This window comes from Petaurus breviceps, unplaced genomic scaffold (genome assembly GCF_028583685.1).
Source record: "Petaurus breviceps papuanus isolate PSGF00001 unplaced genomic scaffold, PetGlider_PUasm1.0 81, whole genome shotgun sequence".
Classification (NCBI taxonomy): domain Eukaryota; kingdom Metazoa; phylum Chordata; class Mammalia; order Diprotodontia; family Petauridae; genus Petaurus; species Petaurus breviceps.
This window is the reverse complement of record NW_027186546.1, coordinates 826643-841807: the sequence shown is the minus strand read 5'-3', so window position 1 is coordinate 841807 and position 15165 is coordinate 826643. Positions and strand designations below refer to the sequence as shown.

General features: G+C 35.9%; 1 protein-coding gene across 16 annotated transcripts in view; it reads left to right on the top strand.

Annotated features, from left to right (window-relative positions):
* LOC138176101 (C2 domain-containing protein 5) overlaps nt 1-14630 on the top strand; it is a 132793-nt gene extending 118163 nt beyond the window's left edge. For all 16 annotated transcript variants that reach the window (XM_069106837.1, XM_069106839.1, XM_069106842.1 and 13 more), the window contains 2 exons: nt 6935-7081; nt 13291-14630. In XM_069106837.1, the coding sequence (XP_068962938.1) occupies nt 6935-7081; nt 13291-13422 (279 nt within the window). In that variant the 3' untranslated portion in view covers nt 13423-14630. The remainder of the gene's footprint in view (nt 1-6934; nt 7082-13290) is intronic.
* Nucleotides 14631-15165: the final 535 nt, after the last annotated feature.

Genomic DNA, 15165 nt, shown 5'->3' with positions numbered 1-15165 from the left:
CCTATAGTCAAGTAAGATCATTTTGGCAGCTGTGTAGAAGTTAGATTGGAGTGAGGAATGTTTTGAGACAAGGAGAGGCTATTAGGAAGCTGTTGCCATTGTTCAGATGAGACAAAATGATGACTTGAACTAAAGTGGTGGCTTCTATAAGTAGTGAGAAAGGCTTGTATGGTATAGTTTGGTGATAGAAACGGTAAGATTTGGTGACTGATAAAAAATTGATAAGAGATGGAAAGATAAGGATAGAAGCCAGATTATAAAGGTTGGAAAGTGTGTGACAGGAGAGGAAGTAGAGGTAGTGAGTATATAGATATCTTTTTCCTTCAGTTTAGCTATGAACGAGAGGAAAAGATATACCAGATAATAGTTAATTTTGCTTTCTTTGCTTCCAAAACTTTGTATCCTCTTATGAAGATATTATTAAGGTTTCCAGTGCTAAGGTAAGCATGGTAGATATTCCAGTGTCATATATGCCCTTTCCTTCTACTGCAGGAAACAAAATGTGTCTATCATTTTTTAAGATCATTAAATTAATGGAGTTCAGGGTAGTCAGGAAGACCTGAGTTCAAAATCAGCCTCAAATAGGAACTAGCTATGTGACCCTGGGCAAATCACTTAACCTTGTTTGCCTCACCTGTAAAATGAGCTAGAGAAGAAAATGGCAAACCATTCCAGTATCTTTACCAAGAAATTCTCAAAAGAGGTCACAAAGAGTCAGACACAACTGAAATGACTGATCAACAACAAAAAATTGAAGAAAAAAAAAAGAACATGTAAGATCTCTGTTATCTAAATCAACTGACCTAGAAAACAGGTCAAGGGGAAATAATTTAAGGGTCATTGGATTCCCAAGATTAAAAAAAAAAAAACCCTGGACACCAAACTTTCCAGCTATATTAGAACCAGAGGACAGTTGGAAAAGAATCAGCTAATTCCTTCTGAAAGGAACCCTAAAAGGAAAAATCTTAAAAATGTTAGCCAACATCTATAGTTTCCAAGTCAAAGAAAGACTACAAGCATCTGGAAGGAAGCACTTTAAATACTAAGGAACTACAGTCTGGATCACAAATGAGAGATTTTGAAATACAGTATTGTAGTGTTCAAAAAGGCAAAAGATCTTATAACAAAGAATAACTTACCCTTCATAGCTGAGTATAATCCTACAGAAAAAAAAAACGAATCTTTAATGGAATAAAGGATAGAGACCAGAGCTGAATAGGAACATTGAAATACAGACACGAGTCAAGAGAAATCTAATCTATTTGAACAATTGGAAAGAACTCCATGGTTTCTCATAGAAAATGGTAAGGGGAGTAGACAGCTGATAAACCTTGATATTTTAAACAAAGATGAACATATGTGTACACGCAAATAATTTTATGTATAATGTCATCAAATTCAACAAGGAAACAAATGGAGATAGGAAAGGAAGTAATAAGTGAGTAATATCAGGGAGAGGACAATTGCAAGCAAAATAAACTTCCTCATTCTTAAGGGGGTAGGGGGAGAATCAAAAAGGGAGGTAAAAGGAACTAGGATCTAAGGAGGTGCCTTAGGGTTCCCTCTTAGACAATTGGGGAGTGGTTGAACAAATTGTAGTATTTGAATGTAATAGAATATTATTATTTGAATGACAAAAGATGATCTCAAAGAATCCTTAGTGGTGTGAACTAATAGAGCGAAATGAATAGAGCTGGGAGAACAATTTTTAAAAAGATAGCGAAAGATTTAAGAACTTTGATCAATGAAATGGCCAGCCATGTCTCCATAGGATCTATGATTAAGAATCTTACCTACCTCCTGACAGAGAGGTGATGGACACAAGGTGAAGAGCCATACATTTGTGGGTATGGGCACCATGCAGATGCATTTTGTACAACTTTGTTTATTTGTTACACTTTTTTTTTCTTTTCTCTTTCAGTTTTTAATTGGGGGGAGAGTTAGTGAGAGAGATTAGTATTGGTGCCCTTCCCCCCCTCCCCAGTCCCCCAAAGAGGTCGATAATTTTTTTTTAATGCACAGAGGAGAATAGGATGATTTTGAAAGTAACAGGTAAGATTTGTTGTATCCTTTAAAAAAAGAGTAAGTGTTATGAAATAGAGATTCATAGATTCTACTTTTTGTGTTGTGCTGTGTGCATGGAAATGCTCTTTATTTTGGTGATTGAAAAACTCCCCTCACCTCCCAATAAATGTATTATATGAAGAGGGGAGTGTATTTCAAGCATAGCCTCTGTAAAGGCATGGATAGAGAAGTGGAATGCTGCATATTAAGAACAGCCAGAAGGCCAGTTTGGCTATGCCAAAAAATATTTGAAGGGAAATAATTGATAATAAGGTCAGAATAATAGGTTTATATCAGGTTGTGAAAGACTTCAAATGCCGAACAGAGAATTTTGTATTTTATCAGAGTACTAGTTTATTGAGAAAGGGAAGGAAATGATCAGACTTGAACTAGGAGCTCCAAGGAGGATAGTCAAGGTATAAGGAAGTGAAGGCCTGAACTAGAGTAGTGGCTGTGTGAGGAGGGATAAAAGGATGGATGCAAGATTGTGGAAGTAGGATAAATAAAGCTTGACAACTGATTGGATATGATATCCCATGAAAGTTATTTCAGCATTGACATGGCAGAGTGGTACAAAAGAAGGAAGAGGCTGCTAAGAACTGCCATTATTAGACTGTATAAATACTTGCTTAAATGTTGTAGTCCTAAGTGGGAGGATCTTGTCCAGTATCCAGTGGGTGAACATACAACTTGAAGAACTGGATGTCAGTTTTGCCATTTTCTCAATAAATGAAATCAGGATACAAAAAATTTTTAGCCAAATAGCAGGATGGCACACAAATTTTCCTTGAAGAGGTAAATTAAAGAGGAGGAAGAATTAAGTTTTATTATCTCTGAAATTAAAAGATATGGACCATTTTTAGGGGTGGCTAGGTGACGCAGTAAGTAAAGCACCAGCCCCAGAGTCAGGAGGACCTGAGTTCAGATCCGGTCTCAGACACTTAACACACAAAAAACTAGCCATGTAACCTTGGACAAGTTACTTAACCCCAGTTGCCCTCCAAAAAGGCAAAAAAAAAAAAAGATATGGACCATTTTTTTCGTGAAACACTAGGTCCATCTTATGTTGCCTTGACCATGATGAACATTTGAAGAAAAGACTAATGAAGGCAATTTTAACTCTGTCCCAAAGGATGTGAAGGTAGAGAGATGATACAAAGAACTTAATAAACTTGTTACATTAAGTTATATAATGTCATAAACCTAGAGTTGTAGGGCCCTCACAGGCCATCCAGTCCAGTCCCTCGTTTTATAGATGAAGAAATTGAAGTGACTTATGACGTTTCTTCTCACAAATAGCATCAGAGACGGGATTCCGATCTACATCTTCTGAGGCCAGAACCAGTACTCTTCCCACTCTGCTACTTCAAAGATGGCAAGAAGGAAGCATGACAAAATAAAAACGTGAAAATATGATTTATGTTTAAGAAACAAAATGGGCCAGATGTTTTCAGACCATACAGAAGCTTTCAGACTATACAGTATTAAAATCGGTAGGAACTGAACGTGGTGAGCACCAAATAGCAAGATGAAATTCTTTATGCCTCAACAAGAAGTTACTGATTAGTAATTTGGAAGTCACTTCTAAATCAGTGGTCTGTGTACAGTCAGCCTATCAACTAGTAAGTAATCAAGATACGTTTGATCAAAATCAGTATCAAATTTAATGAATTGTAGCAACTGAACTCAGAACTCTTTAAGCAATCACTTGATGCCCTAAAAAGAGAAGTCAGTGTTCTAGCACCATTTCCTAAGGAAATTCAGTTGATGCACATCAGAATGATAATGGAACCAAAAGAGGTTCAGAACTGTCTTAACTCTCAAATACTTGAGTTGTTTGCAAAGCTGAGAGAAATGGAAGTTGTAGATGATGCTGGTTTAGAATAAAAACTCATTAGAAATGAGTTATCACTAGTATCTCATCATTAGGAACATTGGAAGGAAAAACAGGTTTACAGAAAGTTTGTTGAATGGACACTTTAAAGACATTACATCCCTAATGTATCTAAAAATGGAATCGGAGGGTAAAAAATGGGTGAAAAGTAGACAGCATCTATAAGGATTTCTTTGATAAACTCTTCTCTGTCTATGACATTGGTGCCATATTTGGGCCTTAACATCACAATTTCTATTGTGTGAGAAAGTAGGAAAGAAAAAATGAAAAGAACAGCTAAACTAGACCCAAGTTTATAACAAGGAAATCTATGTAACTAGCAACATGTTAATTACTTTTGGTGAAAGTCTCCAAGTGTTTCTGATGGGTCAGGTTATACTGATTACATCAGGCCTTGGAAGGTGGCACAGCTTCCTAATCAAGTCCATAATCATTCCGATTATGGATAAAAAGGCAGATGGATGAAGATTGCCTGTTGAACAGTGATATTTATTTGGATGGACCTCCCATAGAGCTACATACTTGGTATATAAGGGGTGTTCCAAAAATCTTAGTGTAGTTTTAAGCTATTGAAGTATAAAACTGCACCAAGACTTTTGGTACAAACTTTATATCGTGAATAGACACTGCAGATAGACAATTAACTCTTCCCATAATTGAATATGCAACATTGGGCTAGACTGCTTTTGAGAAATACTAATATTCATTTAGTGATTATACATGTCTACAAGTCATTGCTACAGTCTCTGAAGACAAAGTTGTACATCCAGCAAAGGATAATGAAGAGACATATGGTAAATATGAATGGACTGCAGCATGCTCACACTAGAGAATTGGACAGAAGTGTCATCGATTAAATTCAATTCAACCAAGCATTTATTCCAAAATAAGGAGTTTATAGTCTGTTGGGAAGGAAAGAAGGAAGCAGTTATTAAGCATCTGCCATGTGCCATGCACTGGATTGTACCCTTCCTCAGAACAACCCTGGTAGGTGGGTGTTGTTCTTATCCTCATTTCGTGGTTGAGGTAACTGAGACAAGCAGGTTAAATGATTTTCCCACAGTCTTATAGCTGGTGTCTTTAGGTAGGATTTGAACTTAGTCTTCCTGACTCTTGAGATTAGCACTCTATCTACTGTGGCTCCTAGTAGCCTCCAAAGGATAGTTTAAAATACAAACTCTAGCATTTAAGGCTCTCTGAAGTGTGGCTGTCACCTCTCTTTTTTTCATGTTATTTGGCCCTTTGGGAACTCCAGATTTAATAAGCATTTATTAAGTGTGTTACGAACACTAGAGAGACAAGGCCAAGAAAGAAAAGTAGGAACTTACATACATCTGGGAGATATGACAGAGATAAGGAAACATAAGGGAATTTGAGGGGAAGAGCACTAACAGGTAGGGGACCAATGAAAGTTCCTGTAGGAGGGGCCACTTGAGCCAAGCCTTGAAGGAAACAAAGGAAACATACCACGAAAGTATGATTGGCTCAGTTGTTTATGGTTTTACTCTATAGGGATAAACTTTGTAATAATAAGTTCCATAAATATTTATGAAAAATCTACTGTGTATATAGGACTGTTAGGTTCTTACAAGCTTCTTACAGTCTTAGAGATAAGGTAGCACAGTTGAAAGATCACTGAACTTAGAATTGTAGGACCTGAGTTAAAATCCCAGCTCTTCGACCTCACTGGGCCGCAGTGTCTTTATCTATAAAATGAGAGGACTGAACTAGATAACTTCTGTGGAAGCTTTAAGCTCTAAATCTATAATCCCTTCTCTCTGAGAAGCAGGAGTAAGGAGATGCTGCATTGCAGGTCTGTAAAGGTAAGAGACTGAATGTTAGTTCAGGGAACAAATAGGTCAGTTTGCCTAGAACCAGGAGTGCATAATAGGGAGTAAGATGAAAGAAGTGGCAGAAGGAAAGCTAGAGCTAGGTTGTGAATGGCTTCAAATCTCAGCCTGAGGAGGTTTCAGTTTAACCTGTCAGATTCTTTACATGGGGAGTACCGTGGTCAAACCTGTGCTTTGGGAGGATTGTTTGGTAGTTATGTGAAGTATGGATTAGAGAGGAGAGAAACTGTTAGGAAGAGGGAAATTAAAGAGACTGTAGCAATAGTTTGGGCAAAAGGTAAACAGGGTATTGGACATTGTGAGTGGAAAGAAAGGAAGGTATGCAAGAAATGCCGTGGAATAGATTTGACAGATGTCCCAGACAGAACTGACTCCGTGTCCTGCCTCCATGTTGTCAGACACACTGTCCCTGTTCCTGGAATGCCCTTTCTCCTTATCTCTGTCTTAGTCTCTTTGCCTTCCTCATTCTTCTGAGATGCCACCTCTTCCACGAAGCCTTTTTCAGTTGCTTGTCCTCTCCCTTTTCAGTTTTCCTTGAATTCTCTTTCTTTCTGTATGCACCATAGCCTTCTAGTAAAAATGTAAGCTCTTTGAAGACAGGGACTCTTTTATTTGTATCTTTTTGCTCACATGTCTTACATACAGCAGGAGTTCTTAATGTTTATTTCTATTGCATTATTATTAGAAATGAAGAGTTTCACCTTATTTGGGGATTCCAGTCTTGACTAAGGTGCTTCATCTCCCATTAAGCTTGTTTGACATCTTCCTTCTTTCTTTCCTATTTTAATTTAAAAGCCCTTTCTAGGAAACCAAACCAGTCTTGAAAAGAGAGACTTCCAACCTTTCTTTCATTAGGGGTTTCATTAGCACCAATACCCTGCAAGTAAGATTTGAAAGTTGAAGAGCTCACTTAAAGATCACCTAGTCCAACCTGTTTTACAAATTAGGAAGCAGGCCCAAAGAGATTTACTGATTTGCCCAAAAGTTGCCTGAAGTGTTTGAATTTCAAAATATAATTGAAAACTTAGTTATTGTAGCATTATGATAATTAATGTTTTGTAATGCATCTAGCACATCTCATACCTACTTTCATATGTATGATATACATATCTTTTTTCCCCCTTAGGAAGGTGGAGTCAGTGGTTTTCTTCATGCTTTTATTGCTGAAGTATTTGCAATGGTGAGAGCTCATGTTGCAGCATTAGGAGGGAATGCAGTTGTCTCCTATATAATGAAGCAGTGTGTGTTTATGGAAAATCCAAACAAAAATCAGGTGAGGTAATGATAAAATTTTACCTACCTTTTTGGTAGAAAAAATATGCTAGTAAAAAATAATTCTGCTTGTAGCTCTGTGTTTTCTGTTGTATAGTACTTTTTTGGTTTATGGCATATGTTATCAATTGTGACCAGGCCTCACCCAGGTACCCTTTGCAACTTCATTGGACATGGAGCTTTCCTTTTACTACTTTGGAAGTTGAACTGATAAAGTCATCGTTTTGCTTTGTCTTATGGCACCTAAAGGTTGGGACAGGAGAGCCAGTGTTACCTTTTCCAAAACTCAAAATTTGACCTCATTTGGGAAAAGATACTCTCCACTGACTGTGTTTGTGGTAAAGGAACACAGCTTCCAGGGGGAAAATTGGGTTTTAATTAGGAAACAGCAAAAAACTTTTGGCAATTCTTTATTTTCTCTTAATAATACTATAATTTTCTTTAATAGTCTTTTTGTTGTCTGTTTCACTTTTAAACTTTCTCACAAATGCCATTTGTTGGCTTTTGAGTGATGATGATGAGAAATAGGTGATGCATTTTTAAAACATTTTTAAAAATCCCTTTGAAATAGAATTGCATTATCAGGGGCAAAAGAAAACCTCATAGAGGATAAATCTGAATCATTGGGTTAGAAATAAGCACTAAGTTTTAGTGCCTAGTTCTGACTATAGGGCTAACAATAATATCAAGCAAATCACTTAATTTCTCAGAGGAGAGGTTTCTTTTACTCAGTTGCACATGCATGTACTATACATGCACATACACATAAAGTTTATGTTCAGTACTTAGTTCTTCACCTTCTTTGAAGCCTACATTTTTGTTGTGCATTGTGTTATATTTTATTTATATAAAAATCATCTTGGTGCTGGGAATTTTTTATATTTTTTTGGTCAGTTTTGGCAGATGCAGATTTGTTTCTAGTATTCTATTGTTTCAGAATAGAAATAGGACCATTCTCTGAAGATGAATATTTATTCAATCTCTTGTGTAATACTCAAGCAGTACTCAGTTGAATTGGTCTTATGGTGTTATTTAGGTTAGAAGGGCTATCTCTCCCAATTAATCACCATTCCCTTAAATAAGTGTTGTTACTCTGAGGAAGAGCTGTTTTGTATCATCAGAAAACATAGCAGAAATGGTCTATGATATAATTTATGCAGATACCTTATATCAAAGCAGATTGCAAACCTTCACTGCTTTAGTAGACTGTTTCATGATTTCCTGTGGGGGAAAAAAAAATCATCATCTGCTGACTGTGCTCTTCTGGTGATGACCTTTCCAAATTTAGCTGTGCTAATTCTTGGACATTACCAGGCCAATATGTTCATATTTTGTAGGATCTGCAAGATCTCATGTGCTGACATAGCTTTTAAGAATCCGAGGTTACCACTAAACTGCAGGGAGGCAGTGGAATATACTGATGTAAAATGCATTTTAAAAGGAGATTTCCCCCACGCACACATTGTTAACCTTGTTTTATTATTTTCTCATGTTGGCAATGTAATGTGTGTTCCTTCTACCTATCACAGTGTCTGCCTGTATTGAATTAATAATGCAGCAAATATTTATGCTGTGTATATAATACAAAAAAAGGGTCCTGAATCCCGTAAGAGAAAGTGGGGGCTGGATATCAAGTAGGCATTCCTAATTCTTTTCTTCTTCAAATTCCTGGATCTTTTTGTGTGTTGTTTTGGTGATTGTCTTGTTTAAGGCAAATGATTAGTATATTTGAAGTTGGGATAAGTGAGAAGAATCAAATAAAAGTACTGCTTGATAAAAAACAAGATAATTTCAGAGAGACAACATATCATCTACCCTCTCCTCTTAGCAGTCTCTAAAGTGCTATCTAACATGCTATCAGGTAGTTGTTACAATGTGATTATTAAATGTGTGTCAGCAATAGAAAGTTTTTTCCTTGGAGAGAATTTATTGTAACCAGTTCAATAAACACAGATCAAAGGATTGTGGAACTCTAAGGGAACATAGAGAGAATCTGTTATTATCTCATCATTTTACAGATGCAGACACTGAGGCCCAGAGAGGTTGAGTGACTTGCCACAGTCACATGAATAAATTTCCAGGGACTTGGAACAAGAATCTTGGACCCCAAGCTAGCATTCCTCCCATTCTTTCATCAGCACTGGATGGTTCTGAGCCCTCATTCATAATAGTATTCACTCTGAGGGAATTTTACCCCTTTTCTATTAAATCAATTTTAAACTTTAAATGCAACACAATGCATTGGATATAGTGCTGGATTTGGATTCAGGAGAGACATGAGTTCAAATACCATCTCTAATTGTATGACAGTGGGTAGGTTATAGTCTCTCTGAACCTCATTTTCATCAGCTGTAAAATGGGAGAAAATAAGATCTATAGTATTTACCTCATAGGATTTTTGTGCAGCTCAATAAAATATATAAAATGCTTTTTAAAAATTAAAGCAAAATCTAAATGTTAACTGGAAGATGACATTTTCTCATACAAGTTATTTTAATAGTAGTTAGGTTAAATTTGCACTAAGCAGTACACACTTCTTGACCTGGTCCCCCATTCTCACTTTTGAGTTACCTGAAGCTAATTGGGGATTTAAGTGAGGTAGCATGGAAAAATTTTTGGAGTCAAGATAGACCTTTCCCCTCTGACAATTACTATATGACTGTGGGAAAATATGATGGAACAAAGAAAAACATTTTTCTCCAGGAGCTATCAAAAGTTGTATAAAGAGAACAATGCGGATACACGAAAAATTTGTACATAGTGATTTTTAAAGATGGGTATGGGAAGGGGAAGCAAAGGTAATGAAAAGTGAATACAAAAGTATGGCATCGTCTTATATAGGGTACCAGGAGTGTAAGCTGTGCCTGGAAAGGAAAAATAAGGGCAATAAAATTATTTTTTTAAAGCTGTCTTATAGAAAAGAGGAGCATCAAAGAAGGCATAGATATTCCGGTATGGATGAATGAATCACAACAAGTGACTGAGAGAGGAGAGAGAGTGAATTCTTGTTTTGCTTCTTTTCTTTTTTCTACAAGGAGAATAGTCTTTGGACTGAAAAGGCCAGCAAAAATGGCTAAAAAGTCAGGATAAGCAGGGAAAGAGAGTAAGGGAGCACTTAATTGCCCTGCCCTTGATAAGTTCCAATCACTAGGCCTAGGTGAACCGTCCCCTCAGGTAATGAAAGAACTGGTAGGTGTTATTGTTTTTCCATTTCCTATGATCCATGAAAGATCCTGGAGAATTGGAGAGGACTGGAGAAGAGCAAGTGTCCAGTTTTTTTTTAAATGTGAATGGAGGACTTTGCATAGTATATACCAGTCAGCTTAGCTTCAGCTCCTGGCAAAAGTATGAAATGTGTTAGAGGTTTAGTGAACATCTAGAAAAGGAATCAGTAACAGTAAGGTACATGCCAGAGTAGCTCCATTTTCTTTCTTTTTTAATTTTAATTTAATTTTATGTTAGACTCAAATACCAGAACACAAATACAGACTAGAGAAAGGAAATAAAAACATATCATAAACTTAAATATTGGAACTTTAATACAAACTAAGAAAGAAAAATAAGCATGTCATGTGCATAGCAGAACATAAGAGAGCATTCAAAATATGGAACAATAAATTTTCAAGAAAGCCTATGTGATAAATAATACAACGGTATGTTGAGAGCAGTCCACCTTTGCTTCCTTGTGAGTTTTCTTTTGTTCTATGCTGTGCACTTGTTTACTTTGTTTTCCCCCCATCCCCAAGAAGGCTACAATTAAGTTTGGATATGTTTCTCTATAGCTATAGATATATACATACACTTATACATACCGTGTTTCCCTGATAATAAGACACTGTCTTATTAATTTTTTGGACAGAAAAACACCAGAGAGCTTATTTTCAGGGGGGGGGCTTATTTTAATGAACATTGACAGCAATTTTAATAAACAGGTAAATGTGAACAAAAAAATGTACCTTTATTCAATAAGCAAATCACTGGGGAAGAACAGGATGACGCGCTCACTGCTGCAGCTCTGATTGGATGCAGCTCGGAGCGCGGCGTGCGTTTCAGCCGGGGGGGGGACGGTGCATACAGAGGGTACCATAATGTAGCGTGTAGCGCAGGGGATCACCTTCACTACAGTAGCAATCTCAATAGGGCTTATTTTCGGGGGAGGGCTTATTTTAGAGGAATCTTACACAGTAATGGGAGGGCTTATTTTCGGGATAGGTCTTATTATCGGGGAAACACGGTATATAGACATATACTTTTCCAAACAAATTCTGCTCCTAATCTTTGTTTTTATATTTGTGTATTTTTCTTGTTTCCTATCCCTCCTGCCTCCTCTTCTGTACTTCTACCCACTACCTTGTCCTCCTGTTACTTGCCTACCCCCCCTCTAAGGATCCCTCCCCTATCCTGTTCCCATAAATATAAACACGCTTCTTTACACTCCTTTTACCTATTAAATCCCTCACCCTCCCCTCTAAAGATCCCTCCCTTGCCCTCTCCTCCCTGCCTATTTCCCTACCATTTTATTTCTTCTTTAGAAGACTTTTATACTCTTGTGTGTGTGTGTGTACATATATATATATATATATATATATATATAGTTCCCTCTTGAATCTGTTCCTGATGAAAGTAGGTTACCAGAACTACCAGCCATCCTCCCCCATTTAATTCCTCTGTATCAATTCTTCCTCTTGCACATGATTTGTATAAAATAATTATTCTTCTTAGCTGTTCCTAAATGGTTTTTTAAAATTCATATCATACTCAGGTTTGCTCCAATCTTTTTTATGAGCTACCCGATTATTAATAGGAATCGTAGACATATGTTTTACATTTTACATAAAAAGTGAACAGTCTGTCCTTATTGAATCACTTATAATCAGTCTTTGATGTGTACCTCATATTTCTCTTCAGCCCCATTTTCTTTTTTGACAGGTTTTCTATATTAATGGATCAGGGAAATGCCATGGATATAGTTCCTCGAGAATATATACAACATTTGATAGTATCTAATGCTTTAATAATGGAAAGGTGGAAATATATGACCTAGACTAGTTATAAGTATATTTAGAACCTGTTCAGTGGCGGGGCCCAAAAAGTGGTCATTAATGGTTTCATATAAAGTTGGAAAATTGTCTTCAACAGAGTGCCTCAGGAGTTTGTCTTTAGCCCTGTGGTCTTTAACATTTTTATCTATTAATTAAAGATATAGGTGGCATGCTTATCAGATTTTCAGATGACAGAATTTGGGATAGCTAAAATGCTGGATAAGAGGTTCTAAAACTGACAGATTAGAATGAATGGTGGGTCAGATCTAGTAAGATTTAAGTTTGATATAGATAATATCTTATAATTGTGTTCAAATTAAAATTACAAGATCGTTAGAGGTATGGCTAGAAAGCACTTCATCTGAAAAAAACTCAAGATTTTAGTGAACTGAAAGCTCTTTATAAACGAATAATACAGCAGTAGAGATATGGCAGAATAGAAAGTTAATCTTAGGTTGATTAAGAAAGGCATAATGTCTAGGACTAGGGACCTGATTACCTCTTCAGCTATTGTCCTGGTCATACCACAGAAGTTGCAGAGGCAAATTTAGGCTTGATGTTAGGAAAGATTTCCTAATGATTAGAGCTATTTGTCTGTGAAGCGGCTTGAAGGACAGCATGTTAAAGAGAAGCAATGTGGTACAGTTGAAGGAGTGTTGGATTAAGAGCCAGAAGACCTTGGTTCAAATACCATCTCTGCAACTTGCCACCTATGTGACTTTAGGCAATTTGATTAACTGCTCTGGGCCTCTGTTTTTCTCATCAGAAAAATGAAGAAATTGGATTAGATGAATTAGAATGGATTAAATGATCTCCAAGGACCCTTCCACCTCTGATTTTATGAGCCTATGGTCAAGAAATACTGGATTCTTCTTCACTGACAGGCTTCTTCAAGCCAAGGCTAGATGACCATTTGTCCAACATGTTGGCCTTTGTCCTTTCCAAGTTCAAAATTTTATGATTTAGTTTGGTCAGCTCATATAAACCTCTCTAACTCAGTTTCCTTATTTATAAATGGAGAATATTAATACTTGTAGCGTCTTCTTCTGAGGATTGTTATAAAGCTCAGTTGAGATAATATATATGAAGTACTTTGCAGATTTTGCAAAGCAGAAGAATTCTCATATTTGTTGGTTTTGTGATCGATTATTTTCTGTTGCACTTACAGGCACAATGTCTAATAAACGTAAGTGGCGATGCGGTGATTTTTGTACGTGAATCTGAATTAGAAATTATATCAGCTCAACAACCCATTGCCAGCTGCCAGCCTGCGTGCAGTGGAGGAGAAATTGCTACCTGAGAAAAACCAAAAGAAAAAATCGGTGCTTGTTGTAAGGTGTCTGCCCACTTCTTCAGAGTTTTGGTCCTTCTAGGATTTTAAAAAGTAGAGCTTAACATGAGACAATCAAGAAAGGTGTGATGGAGAAGAATTCTCTAATCCTTTAATTTTGCCTGCACAGTCTAGACAATAAGTTTATTGACGTTAGAATTTGTGAAGAAAAATGGCATAGAACTATTGAAGAAAAGATGCAACCTACTTGTGAAATTAGCTGTTTTTTAATAAATATAGAGCTCCACATGCCATTTTTAAATAAAGTGTGTTCATTTGGAAGAAATCATTTAAAAACAAAAAAAACAACTAAACCCCAGAACATAATCAGAAAACTAGGACAGTTAACTCTGGTATAATTTCAAAATAAGCACTAAATTCACAAATGTATTTAAAATATGTGAGGAAAAACTTTAGCTAGTGGAAATTAGGAAAGGTAACTAAAACTACACGAAGTTGAGTTTACTCATGTTTTATTTTGTTCAACAATTTGATGACTACTGCATAAGGAGCAAGGAAGGCTCTTTAAGTCTTGTAATTTGCAGTTAGTTATAGGGCTATAATTAACACGTTAAAAAATAATTTATCAGCGCTGAGTCATTTCAGTATGTTTCCATGCTGCTTTTTTGTCATTCAAATAAGAAAAACATCTTATACTTTAATAACTTGTTGTACCAAGCTGTTTCTTAATTCCACAAATGCTAACTTTGGAATTTCAGATATAAAATACTAGTGAAATTCCTTTATTGCAGGTTCAGTCTAATTTTGTCTAAATTTAGACATACTTCATTCAATGAAATAGGAAAGTCAGTTTCTAAGAACACTCTAGCCTTTTATTGAATAATAAACGGTGCTTTAGAATATAATATACGAGTGAGTTCAGATAGCATTTGACCTGGAATTTGTAAGTGTAACTTGAATGTAAATATTACATTGCATTTTCACATAGGAATAATATTTTTTCCATCAATGCCAAATACCCACTGTAAGTGAATTTTTTTCAAAAATCACATTTCTCCTTTGCACAATAAAATTTCTATACAAAACTTACTTGCTTTGGTGTTTCAAGTGAACAGTGTTAAAGAATTAACAATCTTTTCTTTGAATCATCATGTGTCAAGATTTTTTTGTATTTCTACTTTAATTTTATTTTTCAAATAAAAATTTTTTAAAAACAATGCAGACATGAATATCACTGAAGTCCTTTTGCTTCTAGAGCCTAGTGTATTTTGATTCATTCTTTAAGTAAAATTCTTGTTCTGATTTGTAAGCAATATAAACATTACTAGTTTTGTGACATCAGAATTATTAATCAAATATTTTCTTCACAGGTATATTGTGGTATCTTCCTTTTCTTTCATTGGGTTCTTGGGTTTGCTTTTGAAAAGTAATGCCCTTATTTTAAAACCTTGATGTTATTTTTTCTTAAAAGGGACAATCTTAAAAAAAAAACAAAACTAAAACAACATTACATTTTGTCTTGCTAATTGAAATCTGATGAGTCAAATCATGTTCCCCACTCACTTTCCCCAAGTATAGTAACCAACAATGAAAATTTGGCAGCCTGTAACTATTACTAGATTAAATGTTTTGAATTATTTCCTAAGACTTATCATTATTACTAAAGCTTAGTACTGTCCTGTTCACTAATATGTTTATAACTGAACTTTTTTTTACAAGTTTGTTTTGTTTAAAGCAAATCAAAACCATTTC